Source organism: Lolium rigidum, chromosome 5 (assembly GCF_022539505.1).
Source record: "Lolium rigidum isolate FL_2022 chromosome 5, APGP_CSIRO_Lrig_0.1, whole genome shotgun sequence".
NCBI classification, from domain to species: domain Eukaryota; kingdom Viridiplantae; phylum Streptophyta; class Magnoliopsida; order Poales; family Poaceae; genus Lolium; species Lolium rigidum.
In genome coordinates, this window is record NC_061512.1 from 247,514,290 (window position 1) to 247,537,339 (window position 23,050).

At 44.1% G+C, this 23,050-nt stretch overlaps 3 protein-coding genes across 4 annotated transcripts; 1 reads left to right on the forward strand and 2 right to left on the reverse strand.

Moving 5' to 3' along the window:
- Window positions 1-1,077: 1,077 nt before the first annotated feature.
- Window positions 1,078-5,397, forward strand: LOC124653821 (MYB-like transcription factor ODO1). Its single transcript, XM_047192887.1, has 2 exons — window positions 1,078-1,434; window positions 4,608-5,397. The coding sequence occupies exons 1-2, from the start codon at window positions 1,169-1,171 to the stop codon at window positions 5,191-5,193; spliced, it is 852 nt and encodes a 283-aa protein (XP_047048843.1). The 5' UTR covers window positions 1,078-1,168; the 3' UTR covers window positions 5,194-5,397.
- A 4,054-nt stretch (window positions 5,398-9,451) lies between these two features.
- LOC124655908 lies at window positions 9,452-15,969 on the reverse strand. 2 transcript variants are annotated; one of them, XM_047194736.1, is made up of 14 exons: window positions 15,705-15,969; window positions 14,113-14,246; window positions 13,858-14,010; window positions 13,652-13,763; window positions 13,223-13,559; window positions 12,786-12,999; window positions 12,601-12,690; window positions 11,475-11,730; window positions 11,258-11,370; window positions 10,547-10,645; window positions 10,290-10,337; window positions 10,086-10,196; window positions 9,888-9,978; window positions 9,452-9,808 (listed from the first exon to the last, which is right to left on the reverse strand). In XM_047194736.1, the coding sequence occupies exons 1-14, from the start codon at window positions 15,967-15,969 to the stop codon at window positions 9,696-9,698; spliced, it is 2,136 nt and encodes a 711-aa protein (XP_047050692.1). In that variant the 3' UTR covers window positions 9,452-9,695. The 2 variants fall into 2 exon arrangements, with proteins under 2 accessions (XP_047050692.1, XP_047050693.1); XM_047194737.1 differs by lacking the exon at window positions 15,705-15,969 and having other exon boundaries at window positions 14,100-14,213.
- A 1,795-nt stretch (window positions 15,970-17,764) lies between these two features.
- Window positions 17,765-20,353, reverse strand: LOC124653079 (wall-associated receptor kinase 3-like). Its single transcript, XM_047192132.1, has 3 exons — window positions 19,393-20,353; window positions 19,171-19,320; window positions 17,765-19,037 (listed from the first exon to the last, which is right to left on the reverse strand). The coding sequence occupies exons 1-3, from the start codon at window positions 20,321-20,323 to the stop codon at window positions 17,824-17,826; spliced, it is 2,295 nt and encodes a 764-aa protein (XP_047048088.1). The 5' UTR covers window positions 20,324-20,353; the 3' UTR covers window positions 17,765-17,823.
- Between the last annotated feature and the right edge of the window lie 2,697 nt (window positions 20,354-23,050).

Here is a 23,050-nt window from a genome sequence, read left to right on the forward strand (position 1 = left end):
ACATGATTAGGAAACTGGATTTGGACTTGCCCCTGTACATGGACAGCTAGCTAGAGTGACATTGTAGCTGTGCACTTGCTCTCGCTGCAAACCATTCGATCGAAACACAACAGCGTATATAGTCGCCGTATCTGGGGTCGTCATCGGGTTGCTTCTCGGCCGCGTCCTCGCTTGACCTGGTCGGTTGGTTGGTCGGGGGTAACTTAGCTTGCGTAACTACAGTCTACTGCAGGTCCGAGGAAGGCGACGCCGCCGGGGCAGACGGTATGACCGACACGAGACGCTGCCGGAGCCTTACGAGAAGCCACGCGGCGGAGCCCCGGAGGCCGGGAGGGAGAGCTAGGTAGCTAGCTAGGGGCAGCGCCTTGCGCGCACGCAAAGGCCATGGATTTGCCTCCCCCACATCTACATTGCTGCTGGGGTCGATGGTGTGGGGTGGATGACGGGGTGGTTGATGGTATCCTTGCGTAAGGGCGCAACCACGGCACGCCGGACATGAAGGTGACATGCGTGTGGGCGTGGAAAACGGGAGCGGCAGATTAAGACTTGAGGGCTTGAGGCACAACACAACGAACTGTAGCACTAGCCTAGCTTTGTGCGTGGGGTGGTCCGGGTTAGTACTGTTTTTTTTTTGACATGTCCGGGTTAGTACTGTTGATGTTGAAGTAGACGAACTTCGAGAGGAAATTCTGGTGAAAACCTTCCGGCAGACATGCGCAACAGACGACTGTAGCCTTCGATCGTGTGCGTGGGTGGTCCGGGTTAGTGTACCTTGATGTGCTCAGCTGAAGAAACTTTGAGAAAAGAAAAGCAGCTAGCTTCTTGTTAATGCCAGACTTGTGGCTGGCTAGCTTTTGCGCAAAGGAAGACCTGAGAGTGTTTCAGAATCAGATCGACCAAGTGCTCCTCGTGGGCTCGGCCTGTCTCCTCACTCTCTCTGCCTTTGCCGTCGCCGTCGCCACAGCGCAGCTTAAAAGAGGGCTAGCTTGAAAACGGGCCTATATATATACTCACACGCGCGCTCGATCTCAATTGCAGTTCCGACGCACTTGTCACGCACCTTTCTCGTCGATGCACGCTTCCCCTTAGCTAGCACCACCGTCACACGCCGAGGTTGGTAGCTCTTCGCCGGCGCCGGCAGCCCAGGACCACGTACATCGATCGATCGATGGGGCGGCAGCCGTGCTGCGACAAGCTGGGGGTGAAGCGTGGGCCGTGGACGGCGGAGGAAGACAGGAAGCTGATGGCCTTCATCCTTGGCAACGGCGGCCGCTGCTGCTGGCGCGCCGTCCCCAAGATGGCGGGGCTGCTGCGCTGCGGCAAGAGCTGCCGCCTCCGCTGGACCAACTACCTCCGCCCGGACCTCAAGCGCGGCCTCCTCACGGACGACGAGGAGCGGCTGGTCGTTGACCTCCACGCAAAGCTTGGCAACAGGTACCGTACATTATTTCGTTGAAAAAACATTTGGTCTCGACCGCTGCACACACGGCTAGCGGCTGGCATCACCGTTTTGTCTTTGGTTGCGGATGTACAAATGCACACCGTACCATACCACAAATGGATACTACTAGTACGTGCGATTGAGACGATTAAGCTCTCTAGGGCCACTCACTTGATTGCCCTCTAGGTAAGACGGGCAAGTAATATTCATGCATGGTGCGCTTAGTTAATGCGCATACAAGAGAGACTATATACTAGCTAGCTCCACGCAGGATAAAACTAAATACAGTACGCACTTGCCCTAAAAAAAATACAGTAGGCACTTCGGCACTTGCCTCAAGAAAAATATACAGTACGCACAATCACCTTATCATGATCGAACGCCAACCACAGCTAATATTTCTTGAAAACGACGCACGTAAACTTAACTACGTGATCACACTCGTGTGGTGTGAACTATAAGCAAGCGATTACGTCCGGCCGTCAGTGCGTGTGCATGACATAGTAGCGACGTAGGCATGCTAGGTGCCTAGGTACGTAGATTAGTTAAGAGCTTGCGCGGATGCACCTGCAGGCCGATCGATAGGAGTCCTCAACGAGAGAGGAAATACACTTTGTTGCTTCAGAAACCAATTGTGGTCAGCAGACTCGGCATACACAACAGTACTAGAAGTTGTACCTTACTATTAAATTGAGTCCATTATGACCTTAAATTAAAGTAAGCTCATGTAATTTTGCTGCAAAATATTACTACATCCATTTGTCAATATATATGACGCCATGATGCCTAAAAAGCATGTAGTCGGACTTTTCTGACTATAGGTTTCAAAAGAAATTTATTTTGACTATGGTTATAAATATATAGGAAAATATTTAGATTTGTAAAGTGAAAATAGTACTCCCTCCGATCCATAATAAATATTTAGATTTGTAAAGTGAAAATAGTACTCCCTCCTCTTGTACTAATGTAGTACTAAAGTACCGATACTTATTGTGGATCGGAGACAGTATAGTTAATTAGCTACTACCTCCATCCCAAAGCTAAGCCTTATAATATTTTTAGAAATTCAAACTATGTCAAGTTTGACTAAGTTCTTACTAAAAATCATTAACATGCAAAATACAAAATTAATATCATTAGATAGAAATGAAATATATTCTCGTCTGGTATCTACAAAATATTATATTTGTTGATAGATTGTTTTAAAATTTTGGTCAAACTTTACTTGGTTTGACTTTTCAAAAAAATATAAGCCTTAAGCTTTGGGATGGAGGTAGTATGTCATAAAAACTCTTATAATACGAAGTTTCATAATTTCTACCAATACACTCTTAATAAAAAGTATTGGTCAAAAGGTGTATATTCAATAATGTGTCAATGTCTAAACGCCATTTAGAATTCATATATTAAATGATATCGCAACTAGTGAAGGTTTAGTCTGATTGGCAAAAGTTATAATACACATGACATCACTGAAAGATGAATTGTTTTATTGGGTCATTGAACTAATCCATTTATGTTTGAATTCCCGTACTTGATTAGAAATAGTTTCTCAGAATTGCGTTGTAAATTAGCATGCAGATCATTAAAAAAAATGCGACTTGGAAGTTAGACAGCTTCTAGAAGAATTTGGGTGCCTACAAGTGAGAGAGCAGGCAATGGTACTCGAACTTACGATCTCACGGGCAGGGCAGGTATCAACACCTCCTAGCCATCCAGGCTATGTAGATCATATAAATGTAAAGTACAAAGTGCCTGATATTCTAGATAACCTATGCCTAAGAAAAACTAAGGCCACACATTTATACCATTCAATTTTACAAATTATTGCGGACACTGAACAAATTTGTAGAATGCTTTTTTGGCAAAGTCTCACATACCAAACACATGCTATTATATATTTTAGACAAAATAAATCGAAATGATAGACTAATTAGGTTTATGACAAACATACGTATTGCAAATTCTTTGGATTTCAATAATTATATCTTCCAAAGGGTGGCATGCACTGCTCTTAGGTCAAAGAGTTGAAGCGTGACATGCAGGTGACCTATTGCAGTCTTACGAGGTACATGAAACATCAAACACATTCATAGAACTAGCTTTAGACAGAAGCTATATTACTAGTGTGTCGTTGATCCCCTATCATACCAACTGATGCTAATATTTTGAAAACTAAATTGTGCACAAAAAATGATGGTGCTACCCACACAAAAAATTATCTTCAAATCCAGAAAATACATAAGACAACTATTGGTCCATATGACTCCAGTTCTTAGGCAGCACAAATTTATGTCCCTATTTCCCAAAAAAGGAAAATAAATTAATTTTAATGTGCCTGTAAGAAAGTAATGCCACACAATCGGACAGGCTTACAATCTGTCATTGCAGAAAATTCCAGAAACATGGCCACTGCTTTTTTTCCCTTGTATCCATCACTGTCTTGATGAGTGCGCTAGCAGCCACACCACTAGCTTTGCTTGTGGGGTTGAGGAAAATTAACCTAGCGTTGTTGGACTCAGAAATGGAAAGCATCGGGCTTAGGTCAAGTTGCCCAGCACTTCAAACTTTTTTAAAGGCCACTCTCGCTCACTCTACCAACCACTTCGTTATTTTATCACTGATAAAAGGCTACTACTACTCAGACACAGATAGCTTAAAGAAACAGATGATGTCGTTGTGATGGAGAGTGAACCTTAATTCTTATTGTACTCCATATCAGCAAAAAGTTTTTCCATGTAAGTGTTCAGTAGTTATCAACATGCATATATACCGCTATGTACATAATTGAAAACAGGCATAGTGAACTTTTAATCATCATAAGGAATTTTGGTAAGCAGTAGCACTAAGCAACCACGAGAAGGACGTAAAAAGTTTCTTTTCACTTTTACCTAAGCATGCACCATAGCATGAATTAACAGGTACACATTTCGTCGCAACTACATATGAGAACTTTGACCATTTTATCTGTATATGTTAGAAGAAAATTGTAAATAAATGACTATTGCAAATAAGGTTTCGTGAAAAATAGTACGTGCCAAACTCCTCTCGTCAATTTGAATATTATTTATTTATTAATCATCAAAGTTATGGAAGTTTGACCGCATCCTGAGAATTTCATTTCTAAAATGTGAATGCCTTGTAAATTTTGTCTGTCTCTATGCAGATGGTCCAAGATTGCTGCCAAGTTACCAGGAAGGACAGATAACGAGATTAAGAACCATTGGAACACACACATCAAGAAGAAACTTATCAAGATGGGCATAGATCCGGTTACACACGAGCCACTCGACGGACGGAAACAACCGCAACAAGAAAGCCCCACTACCACATCCGCACATTCCTCCACCGTCACGGCTGAATCCAAGTCTATGGACGACCAACAAGAGAACAAACACGTTAACGACACAGACAAGGATGTTACATCGTCTGGGGAAGAGTCTAGCATGCCACAATCGTCAAGCGTGAACACTACGACTAGTGTGGGCATCACTAACCATGACCAGGACCCGTTGGTGAAGTGGCTGATGGAAGAGGAGGAGGACATGCCCATTGGCGTTGTTGATGAGTCGTGGCTTGACTTAACAGCTAGTGACAACATCGACGATCTCAACATCATCACCGCTACCACCCCATGGGACATCGTTGGAGCTACGGACTGGTTGCTCGACTACCAAGATTTTGGAGTAGAGGAATCGAGCTTGCTAGTGGACGTCTCTATGGTCGACAACTCAAGCAGATCAAATCTCTAGTGGTCTACCTACATCTAGCTAGCAAACGGTTGGAGAAGATGCCAACATGTGTTGTATAGTGGAGCAGATAATAAGATTCTCTCTCATCTGGATCCATTTAATTCTTGGATTGAAGAATTGAGTGATACATAGGTTAGTGTTATTGTGTTGCATATTTTCCCCTTGTGGTTCAAGGGGCTTAATCAAATTGTTCCATTAGAAATATATGTTTCCTCTCAAAGAGAGAGGCTGTAGAAGTCATAAATATATGTATTGGTCTGCTTGTATGTAGATGTTTCCAATACAAAATGTTTGTGTGAGAAATGCATGTCTGTTTTTTTCTTGCAAATACATGGGTCTGAGCTTCCATCAAATCTTAGAAGCTAGAAAGTCACACATTTATCTGAGAAAATGATCTAAAACATTTATTCAATAGTCTTAAGTTATAACATCATAAGAATTATATATCGATTGGTACATTAACTAAGATGCATTTATAGTCTTTATTAGAATGTATATTTTTATGACAAGTAAGTAGTAGAACTATATGAAATAGAAACTAATTCAGATTTTCTGCCATTAGTAATTCAGCTAGTTTGTTTGGAGAGACTACAATAAATATATATTATTGGCTATGTTGCATCTTTAATAGCATCCTTAATTATGTGCAAATCGCATGCATATGTGGTGCTTAACTTGAGTACTAATTAAGCAAAGATATTTTTTATATACTTTTCTCTGTTCATAGTTAGAGAGGTTCACTACAGTAATTGTGTAGGTTGATTAGTTACCTACTTGCAAGTTTGCTATTTTAAATCTTTATCGTTAACACGATAATATTGTTTAAGGAAAATGTTGTCAATTTAATGATGCAAGGGTTGTAACTGTAACTATAAAATGTTTAGTAACATTTGTCGCACTATAAGTCATTGCTTTAAATTTCAAAGCAAGCAATTTGTTGGAGGGAAAGTGGTAAAGAGTAAAAGACCGGGAGAAAAACAGAATCATTGGATGTGAAATGTAAAAAAGCTAAGGAGATGTGATGGGCTTTCATATTCTTACCAGAGGTCACAAAAGAATCAAAAAGATAACAGAGGAGACACATGACAATGAGATGGCCTTTTGGCCGGATGCATTTTCCACCATAAATAAAGGATTTATAAATCTGGGACTTGCTTGAAATACTGATTTCATAGAAAATGATGTAGCTAGTGTCTATAATATCAATAAGATTTTTTAATATCTTTTGAACAGGGGAAAAAGCTTTGCTGCGGTATGATGTTTCCAGATGTTTCTCTCCAACGATGCCTCAGATTGCTTCTTTTTAATCTTATTAGTGAAGATGGCCATCGTCATAGTGGGGGATGTCTCTAAAAACTCATGCATTGATAAGCATGATATAAGCAAGGCAATGATCCTTCTACGGGCTGCCTAAAGATTTGTGCTGGAGATCCACCATCTCTTAACCGTGAAAGAGCTCCAACGGTTGAAATTCCAATCCGTGAGCCCAAGCCATTGACCTGCCATCCTCAAATGCAGATAAAAGAAAACTGGCAACCGAAGATGAGATGGATTGCCATTTCTGGCTCCATACGACACACTAATCGATGTCAAATTACTTTGTTAGTTTTTATGTTGAAGCAATTTTTTTGAATATACTCAAGTTGGCAAGATGCATGTTGCAAACGTACTAGATTGCAATCAATACGTGCATGTACGTTCACTTGTGAAGTTAATTAATGGACGTGTTATCGGAAGTCAAAGTTATTAGCTGTCGATCCAGCTCAAGTTGGCATATCATTTGCATGCAAGAAAACGATGCAACTTAATTAGAGGAGAGCTGGCTGCCTAGCTTATCTGGTTATCTCTTGGCCATACTTCTCTTGTGGAGTACATGATGACATATGCACACGTGGAGTATCCCTAAAAAAGTTATAGACGTGCAAAGGCTTGAATAGTTGCAGTCGCACCGAAACGACGATGTGTCGCGTTCAGTGGTAAAGCATATGGCCGTGCGGCCCGTGCAGCCGTGCTACCAGACCAGGCAGAGTGTTTGCCCCTGGTGTACCACAAACTAAGCACTTGAAGTCTTGAACACACGTCGAGAGACACGCGAGGAGGTTAGCGTAAGAAACGGCCAAATTAAAGATAGATATAGCACGGTCGAGAGGTCGAGAGCGAGCACGAGCTAGCACGAGGGCGCACTTGACCTGAAAGCTGACAGCAACACCAACGCAGCACAGTCCACTGGTAGTAGCTTGTACACTTCACGTGTGATTGGACGAACGGGACATATTTCTGCCGGACGAAATTCACCAGTATTTTAAAAAATTGCTTATACTTAAAGTTCTTTTTATATATATATTTTGTACAAATTTGTTTGACAAATCTCGGACAGCACTTTGATCGGTAATTCCGAAAACTATCAAAGAAAGTTCAATCAAGTAAAAAACCTTGGTCGCAAGGTCGGATTTCAATAGGGTGTACCTGATGCACAGGTATCAGGGTCAAGCAAAAAAATTAAGTCACACATGAGATAACTAAGGCTTGTGCAACAGGTTAGACATAGAAAAGTGCATCAGGGAGGCTATAGTTTAACCTAGCAAGGTTGCAGATGTAGAAATTGTACAGAGAGGCTATTGGGTGATAGTTTTCATGGGTGACTCAATATAGTTGTATTGGATGGTGCACACAAAACACATACAGTCCAATGGCTGGTGTGTAGTCATGAACAAGAACTTGCTTGCCTCTCCAGTGCAATTTGTCCCTTGGCCTATCATTAGGGGGACATGAACTTCCACAGGGACATGAGCAGCTAGCTTGCCAAAAGGAATAGGTCATCTGTAAGACTGTAACTTGACACCTTTTGGACTCCATATGGACTGCCTGTGTCGCCGTCAGATTTGGTGATCTCCAGACAAGGTGAAAGCTTCAGCATAGATAAGGTGGGTTGGTTGGGCGATCCCAATCCCAGCTTTGTTTTTTATTTTAACGTCACTGATGTGAACCCCTGTCTCGAGATCTTCCACAGGGCCTCCACCAACTAAAGCATACATGCATGATGATATACAGATACCCCCTTCGGTGTTTTTGAGGTGTCGTTTCATAATACATGTCGCGACCTTCCAAACTTCGACCAGAAAAAGAGTGTCTAGCTGCGTGTAGATTCATCATGGAAGACCTTATCATCATGCTTATAGTTTGTGTATTAACCTGTATAATTAGATAAGATTATGGTCAAGTGTGTACTGTAGACTATCATAAAGAACAAGTAGAAAGTACGCACTAAGTAGGATATCAAGTGCTGATACTGGTCCTACGTACAAGATTCTCTACGATGCAAAGCAAAGCCAAGCACTGAAGATTGGACATCAAAGCAAAAGAGGACAAATTAATCGCACAGCGTGTATCATTCATGAGTGACTTTCATGACTGACATGATATCACTCTGAAGAACAGTGGATAGGTTGCTGTCATGGAGAACTAAAGCTTGGTTCTTTCTCGAGGGAGAAGAAGGTCGTCAGTGATTGGTAGGGTATTCCGTTGAATGGAACTGGGCAAATGCTGTGATGATGCAAGGCATGCTCAGGATGATGAAACCAAATGGTTCAGTGGCGAGGAAGACGCCTTTCTGTAGCAAACAAGGAAAACAAGGACTGTTTAGGATGGCAGGCTGTAAGCATGCACCTAGAGGCTTCAGTCATACCAAATGGAAAAAAAATAGTTTCCTATTAGTATATAATAAAAGAGTTTCTATACAACATCAAAAGGAGAAGATAAGGATAATTAAAATAATCAAGTGATAATAATAATAATAGTACTAATGATGCTACAATTCATTAATTCGTCGTCTTTGAGGTTTAAACTGGGCCAAACACTTCGGAGATCCAACTCCCTAGTACCTACCATGGAAAAGACACTAGCCAATTTCCTCCAATAAAACTTCCAACAATTCATTTTGCTGGAGGACAGCTCAGTGAAGTGATTACAATTGGCTTCCCTGAGAATATGGAAGAGAAAAAGGGAAATAGAAAGAGCAGTACATCCAATTGGCATGAATAATCATGAAGTGTCTACATCTATGCCATGTCGAATAAAACAAGTGGAGTGCAAGTAAGTACCTGCACAATGAGATCAAAAGCATGTGTGATTAGATTGGGCATTACTTGTACTGTGGGGTTCAACGTTGATTCTCTGGTCCAGATTCATAATCAAAAGCAACTTTAGGAACCACTAATAAATCAGTTGGAAGTGCAAATTGCATATCACATTCTGCCAATTTGTCATGTCAAAGAAAAAGGCCCAGTGCTAGTTTTTTCTTTCTTTCAATTGCAGTTGCCAAAATAATCGTGTGGAACATAGAACTGATGTACATATGCAATTTGGCACATCCTGAACAACTCGTTCTCTTTTTTTTATGGAACTGCTGGAAAATACATGGCATCAATGTGTTACCAAATGGCTCTGACGATGATGTTATACATACAGCCCACAGGTAGGGTTCCGTGAATTCTAAATGTTACCTAAATTGCCTTGGACTTCTCCAAAGCTGGCTTAAGTTCAGACTCATTCACTTTCATCCATTCAGACAGTAAGGAGTTTACTTCATCGGGAACTTCATCATGTGGAGCATGACCTGTTGTGTTTCATCATGAGAAACAAATTCAAACATGAAAAGCGAGGAGGGGTGGGAGGGAAAGAGAAAATTCAGTCACCTGCATTTAATTCCCTAATCTGAACCTTGCTGCAATGCTCTCTAAGCATGGAAACAAATGACTCGGATTTTATAAGTGGATCTTTCATTCCCTTTTCAAAAGAAACGGAAGTTCAAGGTTAGCCTCATAAACGTCAACAGTCGCTAAATAGGTACTGGTGAACAGATATGATGTTTGTGGGTGATATTGGGCACACACCTGAATAACTAAGATGTTTCCTCCAAAAGAATCAAACAGAAAATTAAGAGGAATTGAAAGATTGAAGTTGAATATGCTCTCAATAACTGTTGTTGCACCAGGGTCATATGACTGCATTTGTCTGTCAAGGAAAAAGTATACAGAATATATAGTGCACAAACTGGGAATTAAGCGTGTAAAATATACTGTGTGATCTGAGGATACAGCCCTTATAATCTCTTCCACGAGTGGCTTGTCAACCCGTTCAGTTCTCTACACGCGAAAAGGTTGGTATTGCTTAGTAAATAGTAACAAATAGGAAGCCCTCCGCCCAAAAGGATGTCGCAGATTTGTCTAAATTTGGATGTATCTAGACACGATTTAGTGTATAGATACATCAAAATTTTGACAAATCTGCAACATTCTTTTCGGAACGGAGGGAGTACTATTTAAAATAGCTACACACTTGAAGATACACATACAGTCGGATAGTATTTCTTGAGAATGCCTCCTGCCCTTGACCTCAAAAAGAGCAAAAGGAGGCGAGCCTGCAATCCTGAAAGCCATGAGGTTCGTCCTTCCTGCGTGTATTTGAATCTAACAGCATTAGATTTAACATATAAATAAATGCAGCTCAGATGTCACAATGCAGAAATTATGCGTTTTTTGTTTATTTCTTCCATATCATACTTCTCCTGGGACATTGGTTGAATATAAGTATCAATGATATATATCTGAGCCATAAAACTTTAACCCCAAATACATGTGTCAACACAGTTGTGAATGCTTCCATAATTAGAAAAGCTAATATCAGCATAGCATCTGAAAATTCAAATCAATTTCATAATAGAGCTTTTAACCGCTGACAATATGCTACTACACAACAAAACATCAATATGGATCAAACAAATATTACCAAGTTACACTGCATATGTTTTAAATGTTGTTGTGGGACAGCAGAGACATGAACATGTATGAGAGACGCCAAACATATGGAAAGGCAGTATCTCAGCCAATTAATATGATAAAATAAAATTATTGTTCTTGATTTTCACAACAAACATATGGTATTTTATGCCATTTCAACTGATGCAAATATCACTACTCATGTTTGACCCATAAATATCATACAGCACAGAATCGGTAAACATTATTTAAATCAAAGTAATTCGAGTGAAGTTTTGTTGCCTTACTTTATTCAATGGGATGAAGGAGTAACTTGGAACAACTGAACCAGCTGAGTTCAAAAGAACCAGAGAATTTGCAAGAGAAGGCCATAAGCCAGCAGCAATAGCACAAATATAACCTGAGAATATTACAGCAAGAGAATGATTTAATTAAGATTGTTCCAAACAAAGGAGTTATTGGCTTATTGCATGGCACCGAGCAATGTCGTACACCCAAGCATACCTCCAATAGAGTTGCCAACAAGATGAACAGGCTCCCTCACAACATCAACAATAAAGTCCCTTAGTAATTCTGACCACAAAAGTTCTGAGTAGTCAACATTTGGTTTCTCTGATCTGCCAAAGCCAAGAAGGGTAATTGCCCAAACTCGGTGTCCTCCATCAGCCATGCTGCTGATATTGTCACGAAAGTGCTGCAGGGAAGCTCCAAAGCCATGCACAAGAAGAACTGCAGGACCTTCACAACCAACCGAAGTATACTGCCAAATTTGCCAATAGAGCTTGGATGAGGAATTTCTGGTAGGTGATCTAAACAAAATTGTGTTCATTTATAAATTTAATTGCATTAGCACGAGAGGGGCCAGAAAAAAAGGTACTTCCATTGTGCACAAGCAGCTATTGAAGCATAAAATGAAGAATGTAACAAATATAAATAAGTAAAGAATACAAGCTCATTAGAGTTTAGAAACATGATCATCAAGCTATGCCTCCAGTCTATTTATAACATCTCCTAACAAATTTACGTGAACGAAACTACTCCGCGTTAATATATATGACATACAATTCTAATGATCAATTCATACGATGTAGGGTTCCACCAAAGGCCCTGCAATCAGATAGGGCAAGCAGACGGGAACCACTCCTTTTTTAGTTTTCTAAAAAGAAAATAATATGAATTTGAGAAAAGAGGTACTGCCTGGTGCATGGTTGCATGCTTCATTTGGAAGCCTGGTTAGTCTCTGTGATGCTAATTTAGCATGTGGTATATTACCCACCTGCATAGGCAGTATCCATATCTAAAATTAAATTGGACAGTATGAACTCAAATATCCAGCTGCTAGACCAAACTTGAAAGTTATATGGATCACAGTGAGTTGCCCGTATCCCTAGGAGGTGGAAGGACACAAGTGCAAAGTAGAACAACTAAAGAGGCCTTTTGAGAAATGTTGGTGAGCTCCAATTGTTGGCTGAGTCATCTATATTCGATCTAAGGACAAGGATTTCTACTTTTCACTACACGGACAAGTAATACAGCCTATAAATTTTGATACTTAGGATGCTGACCAATGGAAGCAAAGTACATTATCCTATGTACAAGAGAACATGGAACTTGAAGAGATATACTGCACCTGTATAAGATAACCCTTCCATCTCCAAAACTTCAAAGGATACTTTCCCTCAATGCATACTTTGGATTTCAAGGCCAAGAGCCAGGACCACTTTCATATGGACAAATAGATTGTTAGGGAGTTCAGAAGAGGTGAAAAGGGCAGGCTACTGAAAATAGGACTGGAGAGATATCAAGTTAAAGTACCTCCAATGAACAGATAGCATCTACTGCCGATGTCACTGTAGGTGTTGAGTATCCAAATGGTGATACAAAACCAGCATTGCGATCTCTCTCATATTGAATAGTTTCATGGTAAACTCTCCTCCTAGATATGACTCCAAGCTGAATTGCAGGACCAAACAAGGTGTAAAATGAAGCACCATCCCTGGTTTCAGCAAACCGAACTTTATCATGCAACCTGCACAAAGAATTTAAATGATCTGCTATCAGATGTAACTATTGATTTTATCAAACGTTGAGACTACATTGCACAAACAATCTGTTCCACTGGGAGCTAGGTAACATCCAGATACAAGAACGATGATAAGGTTGGTAAGTATGTAAGCTGTAATGTTCAGTTTGTGTGGACGTATCATCCGATGAGAATCTGATTAAACAAAACAAAAGGTAGGGACACATACTCTTGCCAACTAGCTTTTCCTGTGCCTTCCAGGTATTTCAAGTAAGCATCTAAAGCATCCAGAGTAATATCTGTTCCACCTCTAACTTCAAGTGAACTTTCTAATGCAAAAAATGAATCCTTAATTCTCCTCCCCGATGCACCAGCGTTTGTGGTGATATCTTCTATGTTTTCGCCATCGCTGACACTGAGTTCAACGTTACTTTTAATCTTTCTCTGTCTGAGGGTGGCTTTTAGAATAGATTTTGCTGACATGATCTTGGTAGGGACCCAATCATCTTGTGGCATTCTACTCTCTTTCAGGAATATTTTTAGTTCTTCAAGTGTGGGTAGAGAACCTGAACAGGAAACTGTTTAATACCTAAATAGACACAGCAAGATGTTCAAGGAAAGATAATTATCAGCCAAAATAACTGGAAGTGAAGTGCACCTGTGTCTAACCCCACATTTAGAGCAGTAAAAGTTGGGGAAGAGAGAGGTGTGGGCATCGGTAGTTTCTCCTTCAAAAATTGATCGCGTGATGCTGACAACTCCCTCAAACTCTGATGCAATGATCACTTTAGCAGGCCATACATAATCAAGTTGCTAGTTGATAATGAGAGAGGTTCAGAACTTCAGATATCAAACTTTAACTACCTTATAGTCATACAATGGGGCACTCCAAACCTCTATCTCAGGAGGGTTTACCCATGTAAAAGATCCATTAGACAAAGACGATTCAACATCGGCTAGAACACTGCACACACTGTGTTCAACCTCCTCTTCCGTATAAATGATGCCCGCTTGTACCTGTTACTCCACCAATGCATCCAATCAGGAGATCCGGATATGTTAGGAAGGTATGTGTAAACTCTGAAATCTCAATTCTCAACATGAACCTTGCGTAGCGACCTCATTTGCAAGCTTCAGAACAACATCTTCAGCATTTCCCAAGGCTATGAGCAGATCAGACTGTTGAAGCTTCAATGTCGACTTAAGGTCTTTCAAAGCAAAAAGTAACAGTTCCAACATTGTATCTGAATAACCTGTAAAGGACAAAGGGGTTGATACTAATGCCAACTATCAATATCTTCTCAAAAGTAAGACAACAGATAAAATGTCAGCTAAGAGCATCTCCAACAGAGGCTCTAAAATTTGGCGTTGTAAAAGTCGTTTGCAGCGCGCTCGATTCGGATACAGCGCGCGGCGCAGTCGCGAGCTTTACTGGAGGCTCTATTTTACAGCGCAACTAAGAAGCCAAAAAACAGTCCTTTAGCAGAGGCTGTAAAATAGAGCTCCACAAACAAGTTTCATACATACAACAAACAAGATTAAACAGATCACAAATAAATCTGAAAAAATCAACTAAATTGTACAACTCTACTGCGGCTTCACAGAGATACAGCCCCAGACCAGCAAGTACTGGCTCCTGAAGACGGAGCCGGGGGAGTGGTCATGGTCCGACCAGGCCAGCGCCCCCGGCGGCGTCGGGCCGTGGGACGGCGTCCGCAACCACCAGGCCATGAACAACCTCCGCGCGATGCGCTGCGGCGACCAATGCCTCTTCTACCACTCGGGCGCCAGCGCCGCCTCCCGCCGCGTTGTGGGCGTCGTGGAGGTCGCCAGGGCGAGGAGGGGGAGGCGACGGTCGGCAGCGCCGTGGACGTGCGGGCCGTCGGGCAGTTCCAGAAACCTGTGAAGGGTCAGCGCTGTGGCTGGAGGAAAGAGCCTTCCGGCCCAAAGCAGCACGGGGCCCTCGAGCAGCGACGCCGCGATGGGGCCCACGGTGGCCGCGGAGAACGCGCCCGCGGCGGTGGCGTGCCTCGGCGGGGGGCCCGGGCGGACGGCGGGGGGCAGGAAGGGCGTCTTCGCCGGCGGCGCGCGGAGGGAGAGCGGGCTGGGCACAGCGGCGGCGGCGGCGTGGAGGAGGTAGTCGCAGCGCGAAGGGCTGGGCAAGGCTGGGCGCGGCCGGCGGAGCTCCTCCTCGCAGCGTGGAGGCGAGGCCAAGAAGTTTCAGAGTTGTTTTTTTCGCGCGGTGGGAAGAATCGCTGTGCCAAAATACAGCGCGCGCTAGCCGGCGCGTCAGATATAGCGCTCTGGATAGCGCAAACTGCCGCGCGCACTAAAATATTTACAGCGCGGCCTGTTTTGCAGCGTCTGCTGGAGGGCGCAAAAACATGTTCCGCGCTGTATATTGACGGGTTTTTTTAGCGCATCACTAGTTTACAGCCTCAGTTGGAGATGCTCTAAAGTTCATCAAACTTCAACTATCAAATGTATGTACTGGTGTCTGATTAAACCATGTTGGCAATGTTCTAGAAAAGTCCCACGCCACGCCTGAAGCGTGCAACGAGGCATGAAATCAGCTCCAACGAACAGGAGTCTTACGGCATTGCGCCGAACACACCCCGTGCACTACCCCGGTTCCTCAACTCCGTCAGACCGTCACGATCGTAAGCCGTACGTAGCACCTAGAGGCTAGAGTGACCCGAGCAGCAACTCACCGGCGAGGATGCGGCGGTCGAAGACGTAGAGCGGCACGACGGGGCGGCGGCGCTCGGCGCAGGCGGCGACGAGGCCCGGGTGGTCGTCGACGCGGAGGTCATGCTTGAACCACACCACCGCCGCCGCGCCTCGGCCGCTCACTTGGGCCGCGCTGCAGGAGACGACGAGGCGCTGGTGGCTGCAGCTGCGGAGGCGGCGGCGGCGTTGCGCGGGCGGGGCGTGGAGGAGGTGGTGGTGGGCGAGGCGGAGCGTGAGGAGTGCCATGGAGTGAGAGCGGCAGCAGCTGCCATGGGTGGTGGGGATAAGAAGGGCGGGGCTAGCGCGCGCCCATGGCGAAGTTGTGGCGGAGGACGGCCGTGCTCCCTCCGCTCGGCGTAGGAGAGATCTGTGGACTGTGGTGGACGGTTGTTCAGTTGGTCACTGTTCTGTCCGCAGCTCGCAGGGAGGGGGTTCGAATCCTGACGGGCGCAATTAATTTTTTACAACAACACACATGCAGCTGAGCCGGTCGGACCGGATGGCCGGTTACTGCAGAAACCGGCAGTTGAACCGCGGTTCGAGCGGTTTATTCCGGTCCACCTGCGCGTACGGTCCAGTGCGCTAAAAAAACCAGCAGGAGCGCCGGTTCCGGTTTTTCCCAGTTGAACCGCCGGTCCGGTCCGGTTTTTAAAACTATGGTCGAACCGCCGCGGAAGAGCAACCACAGGCTTCTTCGTTATACACGTCATCATTAATCCCCGCAGAATATAACTAATGTCTTCTTCTTCTTCTTCTTCTTCTTCTTCTTCTTCTTCTTCTTCTTCTTCTTCTTCTTCAACACCGGCTAGCCAGACGCCATGAGCGACTACACCCTACCGTCGGACCCGGAGAGCGAGGGCAAGCCGTCGGGATGACAACATTGGTGGGAAACCCCTGCGACGCCAAACGACCCTGGCTCCACGCCCAGCAACCCTGCCTCCACGTCGAGTGAGGAGGAGGAGGACGGAGGCGCCGCTGCCAGCGACGACCAGGAGAAGGAGGAGGAGGACGGAGGCGCCGTTGGCAGCGACGAGGAGAAGGAGGAGGAGGAGGAGGAGGAGGAGGACTCCGACGCCAGGTTCGCCCGGCTAGAGGCGCAGGAGGCGGCGGACGAGAAGGCGGCGGCAAGGAAGGAGGCCAGGGCCCGGGCAATGATTAATGATTTTTTATTGCTACCCATATCTTAGACATTTGACCATTATTTTTTTACCACAACTCATATAGAAAAAAATAATAAAAGTATTTTATTATAGTGATACTTTTTGGAGAATGGGCTCGGTCTACATGTAGGCCGCTTTTTAAGCCTATGAATTTTTTTATTTCAAACATGTTAATTTTTTTAAAAAAATACTGTGGTATAGACAATATTGTAATCTAAAAGTGTGTAAATTTTCAGAATAAAATATTTTATATTTTTTGGACAACAAAAATAACAAATCTTGATTTCATCATTGGTGAACAGTATACTAAATTCTAGATTTTTTCATTTTGTGAAATTTTATCAATTTTACGGAGGGAAAAATATAATGTATTTCAATCTGAAAATTTAAACTGATAAACTACAACATTCTCTACATCAATTTATTTTTTCTAAAATTTTCTAGAACTGTTAAATACAAAATTTTGAAGTTTTAAAACAAGAAAAAGAAACCAGGCTACATTTGAGGTTTTCGTGCTTTTTGAGACAAATATAACCATAAGATTACCTGTGTTTTTTTACTTCTTTTTAAATAATACTTATCGGCACTTATTGTTTTTTTGACTTAAGACCTGTCCGGACCGACATATATTTGTGATATGGGGACAGTGCCCAAAGGAATGCAAAACACGTGTTGTGATTGACCTCTTATCTTATTTTTTTGCGAATTAAAAACAATTGTCGTCACAGTTGTGAAATTTATAATAGATGATCATCCCAATTTGGTGACAGCAAGAAAAATAAGACTAAAAAGAGTTAAATTGCTTCAGAACATATATATGTGCATTAAAAACATTCAAGAGATCGAGTTCAGTGATTTTGACAAAAGTATACTCTGATTAAAAAACTTATGATGACTACATATACACCATAGATCAAATTTGCCACACAAATAAGCAAAACTATCGAGGGTATCTCGCAGATAGCAAGACCTCCTCTTCTAGGCTATAACACCTACTGGATTCGCCTTGCTTTGCTCGTTTGCTGGTCCGTAGATAATTCATTGCTGCATATGTATTCTCATTTGTTTCTTCTATCAATTCATTCACACTCTCATTGGGTGTTTGAAGAGCTTCCAACGTCATCTCCACTTGCCTCATGGTCGGTCGTTCTTCTCCTCTTAATTTAATGCACGATGCAGCTATAGTAGCTACTTCTTTGACTTTGCCACCTCCCTCCTCTACAACTTGCGGATCTAGTATTTCAGACAGATTGTCATGTGCAAGTAGTGTAAGAAATTGCATGACAAGGCCATCGCCTTCAGAAGATCTATACAAAGAGGGCTTCCTCCTAGTAAGCAATTCCACAAGAAGGACCCCAAAGCTATAAACATCACTGTTTTCGGTGAGGTGGCCTGTATAATAATACATAGGGTCTAAGTACCCTATAGTTCCTTGCACTGCCGTTGCTATTCCTGTTTGATCGATCGGAATGTACCTTGAAGCTCCAAAATCTGACACTTTTGCTGTTAAGGCATCATCAAGAAGTATATTGGAAGGCTTGATATCTCTGTGTATCACGGGGACTGAAACGGCAGAGTGAAGGTAAGCAAGAGCTTTGGCTATTTCATTTGTGATCCTTAACCTAGCTTTCCAAGGTAGTGACCGTGGTTCTTCCGTGTGAAGATGGTCACCAAGCGTTCCATTGGAAATAAACTCGTAAGCCAGTAATGGGACTTGTGTCTCGAGGCAACATCCATGGAGCTTCACAATATTTCTATGGTTGATCTGGGAGAGTATAGCAACCTCATTTATGAACTCGTCGATTTCTCTTTTGACAACAATGTTTGACTTCTTGATGGCCACAACATGCAAGTCGGACAGGATCCCTTTGTATACGGTGCCATGCCCTCCACCGCCGAGCCTACGAGCTTCATCGAAATTGTTGGTGGCCTTCTCTAGCTCTTCTAAGGAAATGAGCATCCTTTCTGCGATGTCTGCCCTGTGAGATACCAGCTGCTTCAACAACTGTCCACGATTTTGACTAAAGAACTTTTCTCTCAACGCCCTTGCCTTGCGTTGCTTAAGATCGCGGCTTATTAGGAGAGCGCCAAGAACCAAGAGTAGAATACATGGACCACTAGCAACCGACAAACCAATGATTAAACCTAAGTTACCTGAAAATGAATACGCAGATCATGTATGTTTACTAGTACGTAGTATTATTTGTTCATTTGGGCATATATAGATGGAAGAAACGGCAGAACTAATTAACACTACTTGTTCCATTCTTTTGCTCATCATATATACCTGCGATTATGTCTGCAGACTTGACGCAGCCACCGGCCATGGTGTAGTTGCCGCTGGTTCCTTCCGGGCACCAGCACCGGAACGATCCCGGCAGTTCCTCACAGTCGCCGAAGCAGCCATATGTTTCTTTCCGATCACATTCTTTGATATCTACACATATATTCAGAATTTATTACTCATCATGTCTCCACTAAACAGAGACATGTGCGCATGTAAACTCACCTTGGCATCCGCCAGTGAGGTAAGGGTTGCCCTGGTAGCCCTCCTTGCACTGGCACGAATAGCCCTTGAGGGTAAAATGTGACTCGTCTCTGCAGTTGCTGTTGGCGCTCTTGCAGACGCTCAGGGCAGCGTCGCCCGGGCACGCCCCCATCTCGTTATTGGTCAGCGCCGCGCCGTGCGCCACCGCCCACTGGAGAAGCACGGGGGCCCGCGAGGCAAGCTCCATGAAATTCTGGCTCAGATCAAAGAACATCATCGGGTAGAACCAGCCCACCTCGGCGATGAGCACATGCACGCCCAAATCGCCGGGCAGGCTGTTGTTGAGCCGCTTGAGCTCCACGCCGTAGGATGCGCTGCCGATGACGACGGACGACTGGCAGCAGCCCATGTTGGAGCAGGTCATGGAGTTGATGTCAGCGCCCTCTGGCCGGTAATACTGGGTGTACCCACCACCACCGTCCGTGATTGTGGCGCAGAAGGAGACGCAACCGCTGATGATGCTCCCGTTGCCCAGCAGCGTTGCTTGCACGTCGCACCCCGTGAGGATGAACTCGTTGGACTCCGGCTTCAGGATGTACGGCGACCCGCCGGCGCCGATGGTGTCGCCGCCGAGGCTCCATCGGCCGCCGCTCATGTGGCTGACGACGCGCACCGTGACGTTCTCCAGGGAGATGTCGAGGACCTCGAAGGCGTCGGCGCCGCCGTCGCCGAGGAGTAGCCGCGTGGGATTGCTTCCGTGGTCGCAGGTGAGCTTGAATCCCGGGAAGTAGCACACGTCCGGGCCTATTCCGAACGGGTACGGCACGCTCACGTTGCCGCAGGTGGTGTTGCAGCCCGGGAGCCCCATCGTCATCGGCAGATCGCCGGCGACCGCCGGCAACGAGATCAGCACCATCGCTGCAATGGATACCCACCAGCTGGTTAGCATCATGGTGAAATGGGGACAGATTGACTTGTCGCTACAGTTGGCTAGTTGGGAAAGTTGTTTCAGTGGACCGGTGGACTTCTGCTATGTAGGAGCCCACCATTCGGCAACCACAAGGTGTGAGGCAATTTCTGCGCAGTTTCAAATTTCGTGCATTTTTTTTGTGATTTTATAACATCTGCAAATACAACAAAACTAGTACTTGCAAAAAAATATGTTAAACTTTTTTTCCGTCCAATGATCGCCTTTGATTTTAAATTAAACTAGAAAGTAAGGCATGCCTTATTTTTTCCGAGAATACACCCTAAAGACGTATCAATCATATAGAAGAGGCCGACACTCATACAAGGCCAAAATGCTACAACTCTACGCACACCCAAGACGATACAAAGCTAAGTGAAAATAACAAAATACCACCGGCGCAATCCTAGGACTATGCGCCGGCGGTAATTCGTGACCTAGGCCTAGGCCAGTTTCGACTGTGGCCCACACTTATCGTCGGCGCACACTTTCGTTGGTGCGCCAGCGGTATTTTCCAATTACCGGCGATCCGCATCAGCTTGTCGCCAGCGGTATTTAGCACCGGCATATGCCTAACCAGGCGCGGCGGCGGTAACCCTAGCGGCTATAGGCCTTTCACTAGTAGTGACCTCTCCCCTTGGCTGCCACCCTCCTCTAGGGTTTGGAGGGGGCGGCCCATCATGGGCCGCTGGCCCCTCCCCCTTTGTGGTTTGTGGCGTCCCCTTTAATGGCCTGCCACATTGTGGCCCATTAGGGGGCAGCCCTATATAAAATTCATTTAAGTCTCCGAACAATTCATGGACTTCGAAACTTCTTCTGGTACCTCTCCGGAACAATTCTAGAAGTCTCTGTTATTACTCTGACGATCCCGAATCAAACCTTAAGATTCGTATACCCTTAAGCGTGTCACCCTTAAGTGTGTCCATCATATCATTCATCAAATGGCATGAACCTAATGTTAATTGACAAAAATGTCCATGACCGGGAAACCTCAATCATCAGTTGACCAATGAGTTAGTTCGCACGTGGGCTCGCTAGGCACTCTGGTTTGTTTACATACCACACGTGTGCATCAATGTTTTCGATTAATACAGTTACAACATGGCATACAACTTACTATGAATATTAGAGACATGACAATATCTTTATTATTATTGCCTCTAGGGAAAAAATCCAACTTGACTGATCGGCTTCTCCCATATTGATTTAACCAAGTCCGACAAACCTTCCCGATGCGGCCATCCAAGTTCGAACTTGAATGGACGTTTGCTCGGTGGTCTAGTTATTTCGGTGGCCCATACAGAAACCAATCGATATTTTAATTTCCAATTGGAATCCATAAGGACGCGATCCAATTTCTCACGGGAGGCACCTCGCGCGGGAAATCCTATACACCGACCAGGTCGGTGTATACGGAGCGCCGCACACCCCTGCATTCCTTTTGGGCCGGCCCATATTTGGTGGTCGACTGTTTCTTCTCCTTTTCGGCTCGCTGTTTCTTCTTCGACTTCGTTCCGTCCAGCGCCGCCCCCCCGACCCAGTCCTCGTCTTGCGCCTCCGCGTCCGCCCACTGCTTCGCTCGAGTTCTGCCGTTCGCCTCCGCCTCCGCCACTTCTTCGCTCGAGTACTGGGTTTCTTCGTCTCCGTCGATGGCGGCGGAAGGTCAGTATCGCTTGCTTCGTTTGCTCGTACGGGGAACTACTTTGATTCACTCTAGTTAGGGTTTCTTCAGTTTAATTTTTGCTTCGATTCGTACTGCTAAGAGGATCTTCTAGCTTTTTTGTTCCATGTACAGTTGGTCCTGGGCAACATCTCATTTCTTCTGCTTTTGCTAGCAGCTTAACCCCGATGTTTATCATGCTTCACAGCAATATTCAGCCCGAGAGTTCAGCCCGCTTGCTATTTTGTTCATGTCACTGCATTTTACCTTTTGCTCAACTTCTTAAACACCAGAAAACTAGTCCTCCGTAGAGCTCTAGGAACTTGTTCCATCCAAAGCCAACAGTTTCGTTTGCCTGTGATGCAAAGTTATGCAACTTCTTCAGAATCTGACCCCTTATTTCGCCTCCAAGTTATCTTTACTTTGTGTTTCTGTCATTGTTATTTGCTTATGATTTTATAGACATTAAGGTTGTTGTTTGTACTACTATCACTTAAAGAATACTGTTGTTGGGGCTCCAATGGTTCATTAGTTTCACCCACCACCGTTACTGTTAAGAAGATCTTCTAGCTTTCTGTGGCATTTGACCTTATGTGTTTTTATGTTTTCATGATGATGCATTTTTTTTAATTCCATGTACTTCAGCTTTGGCATGACACTCTTGTTATCATAAATGTTCAAAAGGACCAGGGAAATGTGTAACAATACTTTTAGCTCGGCCTTCTTTCTTTCTTCTTCTACGACGTCGTCAATAGCCCCATACTCAAATGCAGAACAAAGATGCGCACACACTGTTTAGGACCATCACTCTATTGTTCCTTTGATCTATGATATAGTCCTGCAGCTACTGTTAACGAATCACATCGTTCCATGCGTCTACCATTTTTGTTGCCCTCATATATATCTACTCCGCCTTCTCTTTTTCTTTTTTCACTAAAATTCTACCGGTAGCTCTTCAGCTATGCATCCTCTGATCTAGTACAACTGTCTCCATCGTTTTTATCTAGCAGTAGGCTAGCAAAATCAAACAGGGAATTGGTTGATAGGATTTT

Bases quoted from the DNA above. Each gene is read 5' to 3' on its own strand.
- LOC124653821 (XM_047192887.1), top strand. From the start codon at position 1,169: ATGGGGCGGCAGCCGTGCTGCGACAAGCTGGGGGTGAAGCGTGGGCCG. The intron at 1,435-4,607 runs GTACCGTACATT...GTCTCTATGCAG, and splicing joins CACGCAAAGCTTGGCAACAG to ATGGTCCAAGATTGCTGCCA.
- LOC124655908 (XM_047194736.1), bottom strand. From the start codon at position 15,969: ATGGCACTCCTCACGCTCCGCCTCGCCCACCACCACCTCCTCCACGCC. The intron at 13,560-13,651 runs GTGCACTTCACT...TTTCCTGTTCAG, and splicing joins AAATGTGGGGTTAGACACAG to GTTCTCTACCCACACTTGAA. The intron at 11,371-11,474 runs GTATGCTTGGGT...TAATATTCTCAG, and splicing joins TGTTGGCAACTCTATTGGAG to GTTATATTTGTGCTATTGCT.
- LOC124653079 (XM_047192132.1), bottom strand. From the start codon at position 20,323: ATGATGCTAACCAGCTGGTGGGTATCCATTGCAGCGATGGTGCTGATC. The intron at 19,321-19,392 runs GTGAGTTTACAT...ATATATGTGTAG, and splicing joins CCTCACTGGCGGATGCCAAG to ATATCAAAGAATGTGATCGG. The intron at 19,038-19,170 runs GTATATATGATG...ATTCATTTTCAG, and splicing joins GTCTGCAGACATAATCGCAG to GTAACTTAGGTTTAATCATT.